The sequence below is a fragment of the Aedes albopictus genome, chromosome 1 (assembly GCF_035046485.1).
Source record: "Aedes albopictus strain Foshan chromosome 1, AalbF5, whole genome shotgun sequence".
In the NCBI taxonomy this organism is placed as follows: domain Eukaryota; kingdom Metazoa; phylum Arthropoda; class Insecta; order Diptera; family Culicidae; genus Aedes; species Aedes albopictus.
The window spans coordinates 14,410,142-14,432,647 of record NC_085136.1 but is presented as its reverse complement, the minus strand read 5'-3'; the positions used below and the strand labels follow the sequence as shown (position 1 = coordinate 14,432,647).

The 22,506-nt window shown below is 46.9% G+C and overlaps 1 protein-coding gene across 7 annotated transcripts in view; it reads left to right on the top strand.

The window, feature by feature from the left end:
• LOC109431126 (protein unc-13 homolog B) overlaps positions 1–22,506 on the top strand; it is a 313,958-nt gene that overhangs the window by 289,047 nt on the left and 2,405 nt on the right. For 3 of the 7 annotated variants that reach the window (XM_062843720.1, XM_062843716.1, XM_062843711.1), the window contains exons 4-16: positions 14,636–14,673; positions 14,739–14,826; positions 19,591–19,665; positions 19,729–19,880; positions 19,941–20,008; positions 20,077–20,461; positions 20,523–20,847; positions 20,916–21,188; positions 21,253–21,411; positions 21,476–21,601; positions 21,661–21,828; positions 21,901–22,182; positions 22,254–22,475. In XM_062843720.1, the coding sequence (XP_062699704.1) occupies positions 14,636–14,673; positions 14,739–14,826; positions 19,591–19,665; positions 19,729–19,880; positions 19,941–20,008; positions 20,077–20,461; positions 20,523–20,847; positions 20,916–21,188; positions 21,253–21,411; positions 21,476–21,601; positions 21,661–21,828; positions 21,901–22,182; positions 22,254–22,475 (2,361 nt within the window). Of the gene's footprint in view, positions 1–10,822; positions 13,852–13,932; positions 14,290–14,353; positions 14,503–14,635; positions 14,674–14,738; positions 14,827–19,590; positions 19,666–19,728; positions 19,881–19,940; positions 20,009–20,076; positions 20,462–20,522; positions 20,848–20,915; positions 21,189–21,252; positions 21,412–21,475; positions 21,602–21,660; positions 21,829–21,900; positions 22,183–22,253; positions 22,476–22,506 lie in introns of all 7 variants that reach the window. The other 4 variants (XM_062843699.1, XM_062843694.1, XM_062843709.1 and 1 more) reach the window with 3 other exon arrangements.

Here is a 22,506-nt window from a genome sequence, read left to right as displayed (position 1 = left end):
TTCATAGCCTTCCTTAAGATTTCTTTAATAAATCCTCCAGAGAATTCTTATCAATTTCTGCCAGAAATTCTTTCTCAAAATCTTCTAAATATTGCTCTAGATTCTAGACGTTTCCTCAGATATTTCTCCAGGAACTCCCTAGGAAAGTCTTTAATGAATTGCTTCCGTAATTGTTGCTTGAATTCCCTTAGAAACTTCTCGAAGCATTCCTTTCACAAAATATGCCACGGGTACCTATTCTCCAGGTTTTGTTTTGGGAAATCTTGCATAGGTTGCTTCAAAAATGCATTCATGAATTTCTTGAGATATTTCATAGGTTCCTTCAGAAATTCTTCTAGAGATTCCTCCATTAAATTCTCAAATGACTTCTCTTGAAAATATTCCGTGAGCTTTCCAAAAATAATCCTTGGATTCTTTCAAAAATACCTCCGGGGTTCATTTCGTAAAATCTTCCACGGATTTTTTTTTGAAATCAGACATTCTGAACTCTTTTAAAAAGACACTACACTACACCATGCACAGACTGAACGATTACTAACATGAGACAAAGGACAACACACGAAACACCCAGTGTCTCAGTGGAGAATTTTCCATTCGACGAAAACTTTTCACCGACTGGAGCGGGAATCGAACGCACAATTCGAGGCTTACGAAACGGCTAGACGACTGACGCCCCTAACCACACGGCCACGAAGCTTACAGATTTTTCAAAAACATCCGTAAGAAATTACTCCAAGGACTGCTTCAGAAACCCATACAGAGATTCTTCTAGAATTTTCTCCGAGAATTCCCATAGAACTCCTTGGATTATTGTACACATTACACCAACGATTCATTCAAAAAGTCTTTCACGTATTTCTCCAAATATTGCTCAAGAATTTTTTCCACAAAATCATCCCAAATTCAGAAATCCCTTCAGTGGCTCCTACAGAAGTTCTTGAAGAGATTCTTTGTTCTTTACAAATTTCTCAAAAGTTTCCTTAAGAAATTTCTTTAAAAACTGCTTCAGAAAAATTCATGTGTATATTTCTCCAAGAATTTTCTTAAAAAAGCATGCATAAATTTCTTCTAAAATAAATTCATGGGTTACTGTACAAACTCCTCCATGAAATCTTTCGGAAAATCTTCCTTAGATTTCTTTTCCTTAGAAATTCTTTCATAGAATCTTAGAATCTTAGAAATTTTTTCATAGTGAAATCTTCTCCAGTGGCATCTTCAGAAATGCTTCTATAGATTATTCTAGAAATTTCTCCTTCAAAAATTACCCCTGGAACTCTTTCAAAAATTTTTAGAAATTCTTCCAAGGTTTCCTTCAGACAATTTCTAGGGATTACTTCAGAGAAAGAAATATTCGAAGATTTTTTTTGAATTCTTTGAAAGAAGAAGTGTTCGAAAGCCTAGGGCTAAAAATCTCGTTAATACAGATAGAAAAAAAAAAGTGTTCGAAAGTGTTCCTCGAGATGTTCCACCTGGAATATTGCTCCAAAAATTTTCCATCAGTATGCTTCTAGAAGCCTATACCGTCGATTTCTTTTCGAGTGTTCTTCCCGGAGTGTTTCTCTCGGAAGTTTCCCGAAAACATTTGTGAATGATTGTACCTCCACAAGTACTACGGAATTTACTCTGTTTACTTACTTGTTACTCTAGTTCCTGTAGAATTGTTCGAGTGTTTTTTCAGGATTGTTAGTTTTTCTCCAGCAGTTCTTACTAGTTGTATCGTTTAGAAGTACTTCCAAGAGGACCTCCAAGTGTGTTGTTCTAGCAAAATTTCAAGGAAGTGGCAGTGAAAATTTGAAATGCAATCACCAACGCATTTTTTCAAGAAATTGTCAAAAAGATATCTAAAGGAATTGCCGAGGAAAAGAAGTTAACTTAGAAGTTTACGAATAAACTACCAAAATGAATTTCCGCATGAACGTCCAAATAAATTTCCAAAAAACGTTTAAAAAATATCCCGGATGGTATTCATATTTAGAATTTCTTACATAGCTCCAGAAGCAAAGACCGAAGACATTCCCAACGAATAAGCCGAAAGAATTTCCGACCGAATCTTCAACTAAATGGCTGTTGGGTTTCTACAGGTTTTACTAAAGAAATTACAACAAAACTGCCGATGAAATAATGGAATTGTCTCGTACAGAGCCTTGAAAAAGGATAGCTGGAGAAATATACAAAGTAATTATCAAAAAAAAAGTTATTGAAATAGCTACCAGAAAATTTGCCTAAGGAATTCTCTAAATATGCGAAAAGAATTTCTGATGTTGCCTATGGATTTTAGAAAGAAAATGCCGAATGAGTTTTAAAAAATGATGAAGAAATTTCATAAGGAATTTAACACCAAAGAAATTACCGAAGAAATTCCTAGAGAATTTCCCAAATAAACATTAAATAGGATTTGCCGAAGAAATTGCCAAACGGAAATAACAAAAGAGTTGCCAAAGTAATTCCTGAAGAATTCATATAAAAAAAAAACTCATAAAGGAAAGATTTCCGAAAGGCTCTAAGGAGGATTTTCCATAGAAATTCACGAAGAAAATTAAAAAAAAAACTCAAGGAAACTGTTGAAATAATTCTCAAACAAATGCCCGGAAGAATTGATACAGAAGTGTTCCTGAAGAATTGTGCCTCTACAAGTACTTTCGAAACTTTTCGAGAACTCCGAACTGTTCGAGAGGAAGTTATTATTCTTACCGCAATGAACTTCCAAGCTTCCCTGTGTAGATAAATGTTCATAAAAAGTGCCAGACAAAATTTCTTAAAAAAACCTTCGAAAATTTTTTTCGAGAAAATTGCCGGTGAGATGTCCTGAGGTTGATTGAAAAATTATCAAAAAAGATTGCCGAATGCATTTCCAAACGATTTGCCGGAAGAATTTAAAAAAAAATGCTGAAAATTTCCGTTGATTTGTTTGACTTTTGTTTCGGCAATTCTTTGAGTAATTCTGCTGTTTTTTTTTTTTTTTTGAGAATTCCATCGACAATTATTTTGACTATTTGGTTGGGATTTTTTTCGGAAACCGCTTCGAAAATTAATTCTAATTGTTTTAGAAATTACACTAGCGATTCCTTAGACAATTTCTATAATAATTGATTCATCAACATTATTGAACATTTGATTTGAAAAATCCTACCTTTATTTCTTGAGGAACCTTTTTTTTGAAAATTCTTTTTGGAATGTCTGGCAATTTCATGAGAAAGGGGCGGTTATTCAATTATTCTATTAAAACCTTATTTGAGTATTTATTCTACATAAAGCTCCATCGAGAGTTTCTGTAGAACTTCACCAGGAATTTCTTGGTGATTTCTTTCTATAACTTTTTCATGACGATGAAATTTGAGCTTCCTAAATTGAGCATTTTTTTCACACTTTGTAGGAATTCCTCCCAAGAGAATTGCCAAACAAATTTCTGGAAAAAATCACGCAGCAAGTTTTGAAGAACACTCTTGAGAAACTCAAAAAGTGGGAGGGATTTCCAAATGAAATTCTCGGAGACATGTCCGATAGAATTCGGAGAAATTTCCCGGCAGAACTTCCGGAAGATTTCTCGAAGAATCTCCCAAGAGAATTCTTTTGGAAACTTCAAGAGGATCTTGTATAAGAATTCCGAGAGGAACTTTTGAAAAAAATAACAGAAGAATTTCCTGAAAAAGACCCGCAAGAATTCCCAAAGGAACTTCTTGGAGAGTAGCTGGATGACATTTTGAAAGAATTTCTGAAAGGTCTATTGAATATGAATGAGTGTAATCAGTTTCGTACCTTTTAATTCCGCCCTATGTTGCTTATCCTTTGACAGATACGCGTATTTCGACTACCACTTGTAATCTTCCTCAGTGTCAGTTGAGTGGATAACTGACACTGAGGAAGATTACAAGTGGTAGTCGAAATACGCGTATCTGTCAAAGGATAAGCAACATAGGGCGGAATTAAAAGGTACGAAACTGATTACACTCATTCATAGAGGGTATTCTGCTTAGAGGGTTCGAAAAGTCGGTACAAGGTCTATTGAATATTTTCTCGAGGAACTTCCAGAAAGTTTCGGATAAATTTCTGAAGATACTTTCGAACAATTCCTTGAGCAATTTCCGTGAAATTTCTCAGCAATCTTCCATGGGAATTTTCAGAGAAACTTTGCGAAGTTTCTCCGGAGGAACTTCTAGAGTATATCCCGGAAAAACTTTTGGTAAAGTTCCTGGAGGAACTTCCAGAAGAATTTCCGTGGGGACTTCTGGAAGAACTTACGGAGGAACTTTTGCAAGTACTGTCAAATAAACTTCTTCAAATTCATAAATCAATTCTGAAGCATTTCCTGCAAGATTTCGGTGAGAAACTTCTTTGAAAATTGCACGGTAGAACTTCCGGGATATTTCTGATACTTCTAGACGAATTTCCGGATGAATTCTCAAAGAAACCTAAAAAAAACTTCTGGAAGAATTCGGAAAGAGATCTCAAAAGAATTTCTACAAATGCTTCTATAGGAACTTTAAGGTAAATTTCAGCAAGATAGTCTGAAACATTTCCCGAGGCAAGTTTCCGTAGTGGAGTTTCTTGAAGAATTCCCAGTAAACTTCCTCAGAATTTTCCGGAGGAGCTTCTAGAAGTATTACCGAAAAAACTTCTAGAAAAAGTCTTAGTGAAATTCCTGAATGAAATTCATATTGTATTTCTGGAGGAAGTTTCAGTGGAACTCATTTAAGAATTTTCAGTTTAACTTCCCAGAGTAAACTTCCGAAATTCCAGAAGGAACTTCTAAAAAAAATCCCTGGGGGAATTCTTGGGAGAATTCCGGGAAAAAGCTCCTGAAGGAACTCCTAGAGGAATATATTGTAGATCTCGTATGGGAAACCCCAGTGAAACTCCAGAGAAACTGTTGGAGCATTTCCCGGAAGAACTTCTGTTAGAATTCCCGAAGAAACTTCCGGAAGAATCTACAAGGGGGCTTCTGGAAGAAGTCACGGAGGAGCTTCTGGAAAATTACCGGATCCTGCAGAATTTCTTTAAAAAAAACTCACGGAAGAACTTGCGAGAGATTTCTGGAGAGTTCTTGGGTGGGTTCTCAAAGAAAGTTCCTAAAGAACATCTCTAAAAATTCAGGAAGAGATCACAAAGGAATTTCTTCAAACGCTCCTTGAGAAATCTCAGCAAGATTCAAGGAAAAATCCCTGCAGAATCACTTGTGGAGTTTCTTGAAGAATTCCTAGTGGAAGCCCTATTTACAGGAATTCCTCGAGGAATTTCTACCCTATCTACAGGAATTCCCAGAGGAAACTTCCGCAATTTCCACAGGAACTTCTACAGGAATTCCCAGAGGAACTCTTGAAGAAATTCCGTGATATGTCGCCTGAAGGAACTCCCACAGGAATTCACTGTAGAAATCTAGAAAATCTAGGAAATCTAGAGAAATTCCCAGTGGAATTCCTAGAGGAATTCCCAGATAAATTTTCAAAACAAACCTGGGCTAGATTAGCCGAACAAATTTCTAAACAAAACAGAATAAATATAGAAAGTTCTGAAGTAATTCCCGAGAAATTTTTGGAAAAAAACTCACAAAGGAAAGAATTCTCAAATAAATATTGAAGATGAATTAACTAATCGGATGAACTGAAGAAACAAATTCTTAAAGCCATTGACAGAGGAGTTTCCAACAGAATTGATAATAGATTTGCCATAGCATATTCCTTAGTAGAACTTCTAAGAGAATTCCTGGAGTAATTTTTGGACAAATTCCTGTATGTACTTCTAGACGAATTTCTGGAAGATTTTTCAAAAGTATTTCCTCAAAAATCTTTTTAAGAGATCATAAAGAACTTCTAAAAATGCTCCTAGAGGTAGTTGTTAAAGAATCATTAGAGAAATTGTCAAAAAATTAGCAAAAAGACATGCCGACAAAATTTTCCTCAAAATGCCCTAGGAATTTCCATGATATTTGTCGGGAGAACTGTCATACGAAATGAATTAGAATTGACCTATGAAATCCCAAAAACATTGGCAGGAGAATTTCCTTAGAAATGGCCAAAGCATATTCCAAATAAATTATCAAAAGCATTTTTGCTGAATAGCTGAACTACTTTTCAAAGGAAATGCCGAAAGCATTCCTAGAGAAACTACTGAAGACAGTTCCAAACAAATGGTCAACGGAATTCCAAAAGTAATTGATAAAAAAAAGTTCGCTGCTAAGTAAATGATCACAATGACATTTACTCAGCGAATGCTTTACCTAAGCAATTCCCAAAGAAAACGAAACAAAACATTTCCAAAGACTTTTTTGTACGAAACGTGTGTAGGAACGTCGAAAAAAAAAATCTCAAAGCAATTATCCAAAGAATTACGGAGGTAATTTCCCAAAACATTCTCAAAAATATTCCCAACATATCATCAAAAAAAAAAACTGAAGAAATTCCCAGATGAATGTGCCGCAAACATCCACAAAAAAATACCTAAAGAATTGATAAAGGAATTGCCAACCAAATTATTCTGAAAAAAAAAACTATGGACATCCAAGGAAATTGCCGCAAGAATAGAAGAGATCCGAGCAAATCGAGAAAGACGAAAAAAAATGTAATAAAATTTGTGAAGGAATTTCTAAATTAATATCTGAAATAAAATATTTTTCAAAAAAATGCCGAAAGATTTTTCGAAAAAAATGCCAAAGTTATTTACAAAATAAATTCCCAAAAAATATCTCAAAGGAATCACCAAAGGAGTTTTCATTGGGATTGAGAAAGATTATTTGGAATAAAAAAAACTTAAAAAAAGGAAAAAAGTCTATGAAAAAGATATTAAGAATTTAAGAAAAAAAGCAAAAAAAATCCTCAAATAAATTACTTCTATCATCCAAAGATTTTTTTTGTTAATTGTTTTAAGTTTTCCTTTATTGTTTTGTGAAATTCTTATCAGAAAAATATCTTAGAGGTCATTTCTTGAAATACCAACGATTTTTTTTTCAAATTTCTACCAGAACTTTTTTTAGAAATTCCTTTATGTATTAGGTATCTGTTTCACCCAGATTTGTACAAACATACATCCAAGAATGCCTGCTAAGGCTTCTCCTGGAATTTCTATGAGCTATTTTCAAATTTTTTTGTTTTCGACGCCATTTTCAGAAATTTTTCAAAGGTTACTTGAAAAACTTTGGATTTCCTACAAAAACTTCTTCATAGTTTTTTTTTAGAAAATTTCCTGAAGCATTTTTAAGAATTTCATTTTAAGATTCCTTCTTCAATTCTCAGGTGATTTTTTTTGAAATTTCTCTCAGATTTGCTCAAGGGAATTTCCAGAAGGTTTTCCCGACAATGCCTTGATAAATTTGTTTTCCACAAAGGTTTTTTTTTTAATTTCTCCTGAAACTTTATTCAAAAGTAAATTTTAAATTCCCCGAGGATTGGCCCAAGATCTTCCACAAAGTTTCCTTTGAACGTTCCTCCAAGAATTTTTCCAGCCAAATCTTGTAAAAAATATAAAGATTTCTGTGATAAAGAAGTGTGATATTGATCCGACTTCGGTCGCAAAATTTGAATCTATTGTCCATAGTACAACATTGACGACAATATGTAAAAGACTAAGGAGACTGTCTCAGGCCTAGTCATGGGAAATAATAGACACCTTGCTTGCTGCAACTTCCACCTTGCCTCCGATACAGATACAGATCCCTATGCGTAAACCATATGGGTGGAGATATTCGTCGGATAAAAACCTTCAATCCCCATGTTCGTTAACATACCAACGGTCGGGCCTGGGCGGGCGTGATGGCCTTTATGGAAATGGAAGAGAAACTGTCAATTTTAATGACGCAAATCTCTTCATTCCATCTTTCCGAGTCCCGGTCTCACACCGGTCGTTTTCGCTTGCTGACTGGCAAATGATAAAGTTTGTTAACAGACTCTCTGAACTCTCTGACGCCCTGTGTCTGTAACTAAAAAGGTATCTACTGTTCGTTCTTTTGCTCGTATCGCATCGCAGTAGGCTGCAACGACTGTTCAATGCTCGCTCAACCTTCCTTCCTTTCTGATCTGAGCAAACAAACAGTTCCGGTGTGGGAAAAGTTGCTGCGTTGGCAGACGATAGTAGGCCGTGTCTGTGATGAACTCGTCTAATACACACTTGCATTAGATGAATGCATGGCACACTCGTCTAAAATCTAGTTGCACAGTTACATTTCAAGAGTTGCTGAATTTTATTTCACGCACCGTTTGAACGTTGTGGTTGGTGGTTCCACCATTGCACATACTCAACGGAATTCTGCCCCTGGATTGATACACTTTTTTCGTATTTCTTATGCAAAAAGCCTTTTTATACCAGTTGCGTGCGGATTTGCTGACAGCCCGGGGATTGATTCGACAAACGGGGAATTGGCAACAATCAACGACGGCGGCTAAATGTAAAACTTCCCCGGTTTGAAGAAGAAAAAGAACACGGGAGAAGTTCATTATTATGATACACGGAAATCGATCGGATTCGAATTTTGCACGAGCAGGTGGTTCGCTCCTCGTTCGTTCGTTCGTTCGTTCTTGGTAATAATGTATGAGAGGTGTTGAATGTTTGATACGGGGTGGTGGTGGGTTTGAAACGGAAGGGAGCGACGAGATGGAAGGAATCCCTGGCATTGCTATTGCTTTTTGTTGGGATGCGGATTCCATTCACTCATTCCGCTGCTCCTCGAGAAGAAGGTATGTGAATTTGCGCGCCATTAGTAGGGTCAGTGGTTCTTAAGTTCAATTCAGTTCATTTCCAGTTCTTCCAAGAATCCCTTCAGGGATTTCTCCAGGAATTCCTCCAAGGGTTCGTCAGGAATTCCTCCAGAGATTCCTCCAGGAGTTCCTCCAGAGATTCCTCCACGAGTTCCTCCAGAGATTCCTCCACGAGTTCCTCCAGAGATTTCTCCAGGAGTTCCTCCAGAGAGTTCTCCAGGAGTTCCTCCAGAGATTCCTCCTGGAATCCCTCCAGGGATTACTCCTGGAATTCCTCCTGGAATTTCTCCTGGAATTTCTCCTGGAATTCCTCCAGGAATTCCTCCCGGAATACCTCCAGGAATTTCTCCAGGAATTCCTCCAGGAATTTGTCCAGGAATTCCTCCAGGAATTCCTCCAAGAATTCCTCCGGGAAGTCCTCCAGGAAGTCTTCCAGGAATTCCTCCAGGAATTTCTCCAGGAATTCTTCCAGGAATTTCTCCAGGAATTCCTCCAGGAATTTCTCCAGGAATTCCTCCAGGAATTTCTCCAGGAGTTCTCAGAGGGATTCCCCCAGAGATTACTCCAGAGATTCATCCAAGAAGTCCTCAAGGAATTCCTCCAGTTCAGTTGAGTTCGACCTTTTAATCACTGCACCTTATTGACCAGTTTGCGAAACACTGTATTATACCGTGCACACAGCAAGCTGTGAATAATTCCATTCCCCGGAACCGGATTCCTCCAGGGATTCCTCCAGGAATTCCTCTAGGGATTCCTCCAGGACTTCCTCCAGGGATTCCTCCAGGGATTCCTCCAGGGATTCCTCCAGGAATTCCTCCAGGGATTCCTCCAGGGATTCCTCCAGGAATTCCTCCAGGGATTCCTCCAGGAATTCCTCCAGAAATTCCTCCAAGGATTTCTCCAGGAATTCGTCCAAGGATTTCTCCAGGAATTCCTCCAAGGATTTCTCCAGGAATTCCTCCAGAAATTCCTCCAGAAATTCCTCCAGGAATTCCTCCACGAATTCCTCCTGGAATTCCTCCACGAATTCCTCCACGAATTACTCCAGAAATTCCTCCAGGAGTTCCTCCACGAATTCCTCCAGGAATTCCTCCACGAATTCCTCCACGAATTCCTCCACGAATTCCTCCAGGTATTCCTCCAGGCATTCCTCCAGGTATTCCTCCAGGAATTCCTCCACGAATTCCTCCTGGAATTCCTCCACGAATTCCTCCTTGAATTCCTCCACGAATTCCACCACGAATTCCTCCAGGGATTCCTCCAGAGATTCCTCCATTGATTCTTCTAGGAATTCCTTCAGGAATTCTCCAAAGGATTCCTCGAGCGATTTCTCGAGCAATTACTCCAAGAATACTTCCAGGGATTCCTCCAAAAAATCTTCCATGGATTCCTCCATGAATTACACCAGAAATTCCTTCAGTTCAGTTAAGTTCAGTTTGACCTTATAATCACTGCACCGCATTGACCAGTTTGCGAAACACTGCATTATAACGTGCACACAGCAAGCTGTGAATAATTCCATTCCTCGGAACCGGATTGCTATGTTGCAAAATTAATAACTTCGCTCACCGAAGTTACCTCGTTCGTACACTCATCTACCACCACCAACCACTCAACGTAAAGATTTCCAACCATTTTCGCCATTATTATTTGACAAGGTCAACAAGCTCTCCAGACGACGCTCGTCGTCGACTCCAATGCCAACGTTGCTGCTGACGACGATGCTTACGCTTCGTTTCCGTTAACGACTCCGAGGCTACGTCCTGCTGGATGTGCTGCTCTTCTACCGCGCGGTTTTAATTAACCCATTCCCTCCCGAAAAACAATGAACGCCCGGACAAGCGTCCGTCCTAACCGTCTCTCGCGACATTCGCTGTTTTTATGTTGCTTCTTGTGGTAACTTTTATGACCTGCCGCAGAAGTGCGCACCACTCACTCGTTGCGAGTGATTACATGACACAAACAGCCAAACACAATTGCTCACGGGCGAGTGGAACATTTTATTACATTGTTGAGTACGACGGAACCAAAATCTAAGTTGGCTGTGGCTTCCCACACTTCCCTCCCATTCCGAGTTCCTCCCACAGTAATTCGTAAACTCCTTCATTCATCATCGCCTACTTTTCCAAATTTTCTAGATTTAGCAGCCGCCAGCCATCGCCGCACTACAGTGCCTACTTTGATCCCACGGCTTCCCGGTACGGTGCAGTCGACGCCACCATGGACGAGAACGAGGTGATGGCGGCGTACCTGTGGAGCAAGCAGTCCCAAGACCTGTACGCCAGCCACGGGCTGAAGGATCTGCACCACCTCCACCAGGATTTCATCATCAACGACTACACCGACAAGATCGCCACCAACATCGACCTGCTCGATACGGAGCTCAAGTTCGCCTGGGCGGCCCTCAATCTGCTCAACGAGGAGTACAACAAGATGGCCGAGAAGGTGTTCAAGCTGCAGTCGTTGAACTTGTCCCAGCAGCGGATCGTGCAGAACCTCCAGTACATGGAGGAGAACCGGAAAGCCTACCTGGATATGATCCCCGAGTACGCCAAGCATCACGAGTACTCGCTGCAGGAGCAGTCGCGGCTTCAGGAAGAACTGCAGTACCGGGACTGCATCGACGAGGCGTACCTGCACCACCAACAGCAGCAGCAGATGCCACCGTATCCACCGTACGACCTGGGATGGCGATACGATCCAGCAACGATGCCCGAGGAAATGGCCGTGCACGATCCGGAGTACTGGCTGATGCGGAGGAACCTGTCCAACATTCCCGAAGAGCAACTGGCCCCGGTTCAAGCCCCACCTCGATATCCGCAGCAGATCTCCACCAATCCGTTCCTCCAGTCGATGGAAGCCGCCAACGGAGGAATTCTGCGGGAGATCGAACCGGCAAGCGATGCTGCGATGATCGAGGAGCAACTCAGGGCCTCGTTTCTGAACCATTCGCAGCAATTGGAGCTCGAATATGGATCACCGATGGCCAAGCAATTCGTTGCGGAGCGAATCGAGAAGCTCCGAGACGACGACGTGAAGCAGCTGATCACGCGAGTGCTGGACGACGAAGACGTGGCGTCGCTGAGCAGCGAGGAGGTCGAGAAGGTTAGAACATTCATGGCGAAGAACTGCAGCGATTTGCGAGAGGTGTTTGCGGAGGAGTTTTCGCCACTGGCCAGGGATACCAAGGGTGGCGAGAAGCTGATCCTGCAGAACAAGCAGAGTGGCGTCAGCCCGAAGAAGGAGTTCAACAAGTACATCCACCTGCCGAACGCCGAGGGGATAGCATCGTTGAACAACGACGACCTGCTAACGGTGGACAACGGGACAATCAGCATCCAGGATAGCAACGGATCCATCGACAACGAATTTATGCTCAATCTGAACATGGTCCATCCAGCGAATGGGTTTGGAGGTGTTTCGCCAAAGAAGTTGATAGAATTTTCACCTTTCGGAATGCAGAAGTGTATGTTGCGGGAGACGAAGGAGAGTAACGTGTTTGCGGAGAACTTGCTGAACAAGCCGAGTTTTGCGGACTTGATGAACAGTAAGCCGTGTGCGGAGACTGCGATGACCTTTACAAACTTGAACGGAGAAACGGAATCGATATTTAGCCAAAGCTTTAAGGAAGCGGTCGAAGCGAAACTAGCCGGTCAGGCTGTACAGATGGCTGGCATTATGATCAACCAAGGTGAACAGCTTCCACCGTTTCCTCCTGTGCCGTTGAAACCTAATATTAGTGAAGCTCTGGAAACGGCCGCCTCGAATGGAGCAGCGATTGATCCAAGGCGGCCAAGCGTTACGGAAGCGGGTGCCGTATTGATAGCTCCGGAAGCTCGAAGACCAAGCGTAGTAGACCAAGTACTCCCATCATTAGCTAGGAAACCAAGTATAACGATCGTTTCGGATATTCCGCGAAAGCCAAGCACCACGGAAGCCTACGAACCGTCAATGTTTGCAACGGTTCCTCGAAGACCTAGCGCGGTCGAACCGAGCGAACCTTCATCGATCTTCCAAACAATCGCGAGAAAGCCAAGCGTAACGGAAACTGCCTCGAGCCCTCCGATGTTCACACCTCTACCGGGACAGACCACCATCACCGACACCCCGGAAATGCAAGCCATCTACGAATCCCTATCGCGGAAATCCAGTCTACCGACTCTCGGTGACGGTACGTTCTTCCCGTCACTGGACATCACCGACTCTGGGTTCGCCGACTCTATCGATGGAATGTCATTGTTTCCGACTATCCCGCTAAACCTGTCGGCATCCGATGCGCCCGTTAGTTTGCCGGATTTCTCTACCCTATCAACTATTTCCAACATTCCGGAGACTTCGGAAGCGTCATCGATCCTTCACATGTCTATGAACTCGTCCGGAATAAGTGAAGCATCTGACAGTATGACCCTTCCTCCGGTAGCGGCAACATCCGAACCCAGTACAACTGCCGTTATATCTGCCCAGCTGTCGAATCAACTGAATCAAACCACCGCAGCCATATCGAAGGAAGTCCTCCAACCGCAGGAAAAGATATCCCTGCCACCCATATCAGCAGCTCCGGCCACCATAGCTGCCCTAGCGGATAGTAAACCAATCGCCCAGGCAACGGCACCGCCTCCTACGACCGTTCCGACTTCAACCACTTCGATCACGGCGGATGCGGCAAAGGCGAAGCCCATCGTTAGTCAAGCGCCTACTACGACTGCGACAGCAGTCGTAACCCAAGCCCAAATCAAACCGGTGCAGACTACGGCTCCTGTGCCTGTCCCGGTTTCCGCTCCAGCGCCGACACCAGCACCTGTTCAGAAACCTGCCCCTCAACCCCAACCCCAACCACCGCCGCAGGAATCCAAGGGCAGTGGCTTCTTTCAAACCTCCACCGCCAACACCAACCTCTTCGGAGGCTTCTTCAACAAGGTCAACAAGAACCTGACCCATCAGGACAGTTCCGACAGTATCATCGGCGCCAAATCCAAAGCGTTCTTCGCCACCATGAAAAGCTCCTTCTCGCTCGACTCGAACAAGCAATCCGTCGATGAACCGCCCCAGCAGCCACAACCACAACCCCAACAGCAGCCCCCTCAGCAGACAGTTCCTCCGCAGACGACGCCTCCTTCGAGTGGCACGTCCTCCCAGCAACAGGTACCGTCACCACCGGCAGCCGCAGGTAAGTCCCCCGCTCCGGTGTCCAGTGTTTCTCGGTGTTGTGTGTCCCCTGTGTTTACCCTTGAACCCCTTTCGTGATCAGAAGAAACCACCACCATCACTACTCCACCCCTACAATCTCCAGCAGATGTTGTAGCGCAGGGTCAGTACCCCCTGCAGCACGAACAGCAGGAGTTTTCCCCCTTGCAAGAACAGTCACCGGCCGACGGCGAACAACAGCAGCAACTGCCACCGTTCGAACAATCATCACCGTACGGAGCGGGCTCGGAGTTCCCGACACTGAACGATAGCACAACGACGAACGCACAAGCACAGGAACATCCGTACCCGGGAGACGAACAGCTACTGGCGATGGGGGAAGGCGATGGTGAAGTGCCGAACGTGGCGATGCATCGGAAGCAGAGCTTGTTTCGCGCACAGGGAAGTGAAGGATCGATGGGTAAGTCGGGCTAAAGGGAGCTTTGCGCGGTTTGCTCAAGGGGTCGAGTGTTGTCTCGTTTCAGATGGTGAAGGCGGTAGCAAATGGAAACTGCTCAAAACGTTGAAGGAGAAGCGAATCGAGGAGAAACAGAAGGTAGCGGATGCGGGCGTCGAGGAAGAGGATCCGGGGCTTTTCAAGAAGGTCGACGTAGGTGGTAAGGAAGAACCGGAGGTAATTGATGAAGCGTTTTTGCTAGTGTTGTACGACAAATAAACCTCAATTAGGTTAAGGATTTAGCGTAAGCGATGACAGTAGAAGTGACAGTTGAACTAAAATGTACTTTTGTTTATTCTTCTCAACACAGAAGCGCAATGGAACTAACGAGAGTGGACGAGGCAATGGGTAAGTAACCTATAGAGTGATGGAAAGGTGTTCGCAAGAGCTCTGACGATCGTTTCATTCCACAGAGTGGGAGACAATACTTTTTACAGCAACATCGACAGTATGCCGGATATTCGACCCCGGCGAAAGTCGATTCCATTGGTGTCGGAATTGGTAGGTATCCCTTGTAGATTGTACGGAGAATGTACACAACGAAAGGTGGTCGATGGAAACGTGGATAGAACTCTTCGCGGTCCAAAAGCTCTAAAGCGACCTAACTGTACAGCCTCCAATATGTTCTGAAGTAAAATTGACGAACCATCAACAGCCCTTAGTACAGTGTATAGTCCTTGAATCCTAGACTTCTAAGAATGAATCTACTGGATTCCTCGGGAGGAACCTACCGGATTCCTCGGGAGGAATCTCCCGGATTCCTCGGGAGGAATCTCCCGGATTCCTCGGGAGGAATCTCCCGGATTCCTCGGGAGAAATCTCCCGGATTCCTCGGGAGGAATCTTCCGGATTCTTCGGGAGGAATCTCCCGGATTCCTCGGGAGGAATCTCCCGGATTCCTCGGGAGGAATCTCCCGGATTCCTCGGGAGGAATCTCCCGGATTCCTCGGGAGGAATCTCCCGGATTCCTCGGGAGGAATCTCCCGGATTCCTCGGGAGGAATCTCCCGGATTCCTCGGGAGGAATCTCCCGGATTCCTCGGGAGGAATCTCCCGGATTCCTCGGGAGGAATCTCCCGGATTCCTCGGGAGGAATCTCCCGGATTCCTCGGGAGGAATCTCCCGGATTCCTCGGGAGGAATCTCCCGGATTCCTCGGGAGGAATCTCCCGGATTCCTCGGGAGGAATCTCCCGGATTCCTCGGGAGGAATCTCCCGGATTCCTCGGGAGGAATCTCCCGGATTCCTCGGGAGGAATCTCCCGGATTCCTCGGGAGGAATCTCCCGGATTCCTCGGGAGGAATCTCCCGGATTCCTCGGGAGGAATCTCCCGGATTCCTCGGGAGGAATCTCCCGGATTCCTCGGGAGGAATCTCCCGGATTCCTCGGGAGGAATCTCCCGGATTCCTCGGGAGGAATCTCCCGGATTCCTCGGGAGGAATCTCCCGGATTCCTCGGGAGGAATCTCCCGGATTCCTCGGGAGGAATCTCCCGGATTCCTCGGGAGGAATCTCCCGGATTCCTCGGGAGGAATCTCCCGGATTCCTCGGGAGGAATCTCCCGGATTCCTCGGGAGGAATCTCCCGGATTCCTCGGGAGGAATCTCCCGGATTCCTCGGGAGGAATCTCCCGGATTCCTCGGGAGGAATCTCCCGGATTCCTCGGGAGGAATCTCCCGGATTCCTCGGGAGGAATCTCCCGGATTCCTCGGGAGGAATCTCCCGGATTCCTCGGGAGGAATCTCCCGGATTCCTCGGGAGGAATCTCCCGGATTCCTCGGGAGGAATCTCCCGGATTCCTCGGGAGGAATCTCCCGGATTCCTCGGGAGGAATCTCCCGGATTCCTCGGGAGGAATCTCCCGGATTCCTCGGGAGGAATCTCCCGGATTCCTCGGGAGGAATCTCCCGGATTCCTCGGGAGGAATCTCCCGGATTCCTCGGGAGGAATCTCCCGGATTCCTCGGGAGGAATCTCCCGGATTCCTCGGGAGGAATCTCCCGGATTCCTCGGGAGGAATCTCCCGGATTCCTCGGGAGGAATCTCCCGGATTCCTCGGGAGGAATCTCCCGGATTCCTCGGGAGGAATCTCCCGGATTCCTCGGGAGGAATCTCCCGGATTCCTTGGGAGGAATCTCCCGGATTCCTCGGGAGGAATCTCCCGGATTCCTCGGGAGGAATCTCCCGGATTCCTCGGGAGGAATCTCCCGGATTTCTCGGGAGGAATCTCCCGGATTCCTCGGGAGGAATCTCCCGGATTTCTCGGGAGGAATCTCCCGGATTCCTCGGGAGGAATCTCCCGGATTTCTCGGGAGGAATCTCCCGGATTTCTCGGGAGGAATCTCCCGGATTCCTCGGGAGGAATCTCCCGGATTCCTCGGGAGGAATCTCCCGGATTCCTCGGGAGGAATCTCCCGGATTCCTCGGGAGGAATCTCCCGGATTCCTCGGGAGGAATCTCCCGGATTCCTCGGGAGGAATCTCCCGGATTCCTCGGGAGGAATCTCCCGGATTCCTCGGGAGGAATCTCCCGGATTCCTCGGGAGGAATCTCCCGGATTCCTCGGGAGGAATCTCCCGGATTCCTCGGGAGGAATCTCCCGGATTCCTCGGGAGGAATCTCCCGGATTCCTCGGGAGGAATCTCCCGGATTCCTCGGGAGGAATCTCCCGGATTCCTTGGGAGGAATCTCCCGGATTCCTCGGGAGGAATCTCCCGGATTCCTCGGGAGGAATCTCCCGGATTTCTCGGGAGGAATCTCCCGGATTTCTCGGGAGGAATCTCCCGGATTTCTCGGGAGGAATCTCCCGGATTCCTCGGGAGGAATCTCCCGGATTTCTCGGGAGGAATCTCCCGGATTTCTCGGGAGGAATCTCCCGGATTTCTCGGGAGGAATCTCCCGGAATCCTCGGGAGGAATCTCCCGGATTCCTCGGGAGGAATCTCCCGGATTCCTCGGGAGGAATCTCCCGGATTCCTCGGGAGGAATCTCCCGGATTCCTCGGGAGGAATCTCCCGGATTCCTCGGGAGGAATCTCCCGGATTCCTCGGGAGGAATCTCCCGGATTCCTCGGGAGGAATCTCCCGGATTCCTCGGGAGGAATCTCCCGGATTCCTCGGGAGGAATCTCCCGGATTCCTCGGGAGGAATCTCCCGGATTCCTCGGGAGGAATCTCCCGGATTCCTCGGGAGGAATCTCCCAGATTCCTAGGAAGGAATCTCGGGAGGAATTTCCCGGATTCCTCAGGTGGAATCTCCCGGATTCCTCGGGAGGAATCTCCCGGATTCCTCGGGAGGAATCTCCCGGATTCCTCGGGAGGAATCTCCCGGATTCCTCGGGAGGAATCTCCCGGATTCCTCGGGAGGAATCTCCCGGATTCCTCGGGAGGAATCTCCCGGATTCCTCGGGAGGAATCTCCCGGATTCCTCGGGAGGAATCTCCCGGATTCCTCGGGAGGAATCTCCCGGATTCCTCGGGAGGAATCTCCCGGATTCCTCGGGAGGAATCTCCCGGATTCCTCGGGAGGAATCTCCCGGATTCCTCGGGAGGAATCTCCCGGATTCCTCGGGAGGAATCTCCCGGATTCCTCGGGAGGAATCTCCCGGATTCCTCGGGAGGAATCTCCCGGATTCCTCGGGAGGAATCTCCCGGATTCCTCGGGAGGAATCTCCCGGATTCCTCGGGAGGAATCTCCCGGATTCCTCGGGAGGAATCTCCCGGATTCCTCGGGAGGAATCTCCCGGATTCCTCGGGAGGAATCTCCCGGATTCCTCGGGAGGAATCTCCCGGATTCCTCGGGAGGAATCTCCCGGATTCCTCGGGAGGAATCTCCCGGATTCCTTGGGAGGAATCTCCCGGATTCCTCGGGAGGAATCTCCCGGATTCCTCGGGAGGAATCTCCCGGATTCCTCGGGAGGAATCTCCCGGATTTCTCGGGAGGAATCTCCCGGATTCCTCGGGAGGAATCTCCCGGATTTCTCGGGAGGAATCTCCCGGATTCCTCGGGAGGAATCTCCCGGATTTCTCGGGAGGAATCTCCCGGATTTCTCGGGAGGAATCTCCCGGATTCCTCGGGAGGAATCTCCCGGATTCCTCGGGAGGAATCTCCCGGATTCCTCGGGAGGAATCTCCCGGATTCCTCGGGAGGAATCTCCCGGATTCCTCGGGAGGAATCTCCCGGATTCCTCGGGAGGAATCTCCCGGATTCCTCGGGAGGAATCTCCCGGATTCCTCGGGAGGAATCTCCCGGATTCCTCGGGAGGAATCTCCCGGATTCCTCGGGAGGAATCTCCCGGATTCCTCGGGAGGAATCTCCCGGATTCCTCGGGAGGAATCTCCCAGATTCCTAGGAAGGAATCTCGGGAGGAATTTCCCGGATTCCTCAGGTGGAATCTCCCGGATTTCTCTGGAGGAATCTCCCGGATTTCTCGGGAGGAATCTCCCGGATTCCTTGGGAGGAATCTACAGGATTCCTCGGGAGGAATCTACAGAATTCCTCGGGTGGAATCTACAGCATTTTCCGGGCGGAGTCTCCAGGATTCCTCGGGAGGAGTCTACAGGATTCCTCGGGAGGAATCTACAGGATTCCTCGAGAGGAATCTACCGGATTCTTCGGGAGGAATCTACCGGATACCTCGGGTTAGATCTACCGGATTCCTCGGGAAGAATCTACCGGATTCTTCGGAAGGAATCTCCAGGATTCCGAGGAATCTGCAGAATTCTTCGGGCGGAATCTACAGCATTTTCCGGGCGGAGTCCCCAGGATTCCTCGAGAAGAATCTCCCGGATTCCTCGGCAGGAACCTCCAGGATTTGTCCCGAAGAATCTACAGAATTCTTCGGGCGGAATCTACAGCATTTTCCGCGCGGAATCTCCAGGATTCCTCGGGAGGAATCTACTGAATTCCTCGGGAGGAATCGACGGCCTCACGTTACCCTAGGTACCGAATTACTCAGCTTCCTTGCAAGTCTTAGTGTATTACGCGTAGGTAATGAGTTCTATCCACCAAGTACCGACAACCTTTCGGTGCAACCCAACAGATCTAACGAATGTTGCATCAAACCCGTATCTCTCCAATATCTGGTCTCACTCTCTGAACCGTTGAATGTTTTGAATGTACCCTCCGTTGTCCAACAAAACCTGCTACCACCACTGTCCACCACTACGTAAACCAACGCTACCCGCCAACAGGTCCTCAAAGTAAGTCATTGTGTCCGCCTGTAGCTGCTGAACCGATCTAACCACTATTCTTTGTCTCCCCTCACACCTCTAGACGATGTTGGCTACGAAACGCCAAGCAGCTGGACTGACATCGGTTGTACGGGCCACCTTGAATGACGAAGAACTGGTAAGAACTCTCCACTTAGGTCATCCCGAACGAGACCTCATGACCTTCCCTTCCCTTTCACAGAAAATGCACGTCTACAAGAAGGCCCTGCAGGCGTTGATCTACCCGATCTCGTCGACAACCCCGCACAACTTCGTCCTGTGGACAGCGACTTCCCCGACCTACTGTTACGAGTGCGAAGGACTGCTCTGGGGTATCGCCCGGCAAGGTGTTAGGTAAGTTGACGTCCGTCCTCGAACCTCTACGGAACGGGTCCTAACGTTTTCAATCCTCAGATGTACGGAATGTGCCGTCAAGTGCCACGAGAAGTGCAAGGACCTGTTAAACGCCGATTGTTTACAAAGTACGTAGAGACTGTGTGGTCCGGACCCTAGATGAGTTAACCGAACCTGTGTATTCTGTGTGTTTCAGTGTGCTTTGCGGGTGCTTCCGAGAAGAGTTCCAAGCATGGTGCCGCCGAAGATAAGGCAAATTCTGTGATCGCAGCGATGAAGGAGCGCATGAAGCAACGGGAGCGAGACCACCCGGAGATCTTCGAAGTGATCCGGAAGGTGTTCAACGTGGAGGAGAAGAGCCACGCCGGTCACATGAAGGCGATTAAGCAGAGCGTGCTGGACGGTACCAGTAAGTGGTCTGCCAAGATCGCCATCACTGTGATCTGCGCCCAGGGGTTGATCGCGAAGGACAAGAGCGGTACCAGCGATCCGTACGTCACCGTGCAGGTCAGCAAGGTCAAGAAGCGAACGCGGACGATGCCGCAGGAGCTGAACCCGGTGTGGAATGAGAAGTTTAACTTGTGAGTATCCTCGACGGAGTTGGAGGTTGATCGAAGACTAACGATATCTTGTATTTCTCAGTGAGTGCCACAACTCTTCCGATCGTATCAAGGTTCGCGTCTGGGATGAGGACAACGATCTGAAGTCGAAGCTGCGGCAGAAGTTGACCCGCGAATCGGACGACTTCTTGGGCCAGACAATCATCGAGGTGCGAACGCTGTCCGGCGAGATGGACGTGTGGTACAATCTGGAGAAGCGAACGGACAAATCAGCGGTGTCGGGTGCGATCCGGTTGCACATTTCGGTGGAGATCAAGGGCGAGGAGAAGGTCGCTCCGTACCACGTGCAGTACACCTGTCTGCACGAGAACGTGTTCCACTACCTGTGCGAAGAGGCGTTGGGACAGGTGAGTCTACCGTAGTCTGCGTCCTCGTGTAGACAGTGACCTTATTGAGTTTACGTATGAGTTCACAGGTCAACCTGCCGCAAACGAAAGGCGACGACGGGTGGAAGATCTACTTCGACGAGACGCCCGAGGAGATCGTGGACGAGTTCGCCATGCGGTATGGCATCGAGAACATCTACCAGGCCATGACGCACTTCCATTGCCTATCGACCAAGTACCTGTGCGCGGGCGTCCCGGCAGTGATGAGTACCTTACTAGCGAACATTAACGCTTACTACGCACACACGACGGCTTCGACTGCTGTATCGGCCAGCGATCGCTTCGCTGCTAGCAACTTTGGCGTAAGTATTCTGCGGGATTCTTGATCGTCCAACTGGACTGAGTAACTATCTCTCGACCTTGCAGAAGGAGAAATTCGTTAAACTACTTGACCAGCTGCACAACTCTCTCCGTATTGATCTATCGATGTATCGCAACAACTTCCCCGCTTCCAGTCAAGAGAAACTGATGGATCTCAAGTCCACGGTCGATCTGCTAACCAGTATTACATTTTTCCGCATGAAGGTGAGTTTCCGCTGAGCTACGTACACTACAGCGCAGGTTAACTGACGTTCCTCGTATTCCACAGGTGCAAGAACTGTCGAGCCCACCTAGAGCTAGTACTGTAGTTAAGGACTGCGTGAAGGCTTGTCTACGCTCAACGTATCAGTTTTTGTTCGAGAATTGTTATGAGTTGTATAATCGAGAATTTCAGGTGAGTTTACAATGGGGAGTCGTTAAGGAACGTTTCCAAGAGCTCCTCTATTCTTCTAGGTCGACCCCAACGAAGCGAAACGTGAGGGCGAAGACCATGGACCAAAATTAGAGAATGTTGACTTTTGGCACAAACTAATCGCACTTATCGTATCAGTAATAGAGGAGGATAAGAATAGTTATAGCGCAGTGCTTAATCAATTCCCACAGGAGCTTAATATAGGGCAGGTAGGTCCGGGTCCAGGGCAGGGCGTTGAATATCTCGACCATTTCTGAACCTGTCTTCCTCGATTTCCGAAGGTCTCGGCCGCAACGATGTGGAGTCTGTTCGCAATAGATATGAAGTACGCACTGGAAGAGCACGAACAGCACCGCCTGTGCAAATCATCCGCCTACATGAACCTGCACTTCAAGGTCAAGTGGCTGTATACGAACTACGTGAAGGAGGTCCCGCCGTACAAGGGCGCCGTGCCGGAGTACCCGGCCTGGTTCGAGCCGTTCGTGATGCAGTGGCTCAACGAGAACGACGACGTGTCACTCGAGTACCTGCACGGTGCCTTCAAGCGTGACAAGAAGGACGGGGTAAGGCTTGAGTTCATCAACAGCTGTCCGACACATCCGTAACATCTTCTCGCTGTTCCCTCCCATTACAGTTCCAAAAGAGTAGTGAGCACGCGCTGTTCTCCAACTCGGTCGTGGACGTGTTCACACAGTTAACGCAGTGCTTCGATGTAGTTAGCAAACTGGACTGCCCGGATCCGGAGATCTGGAAGCGGTACATGCGACGATTCGCCAAAACCATTGTGAAAGTGTTGCTCGCTTACGTAGATATAGTAAAAACCGAATTTCCCGATATCATGCACGAGGAGAGGACGGTAGGTTTCTGGGACTCTTCGTCAACCGCAG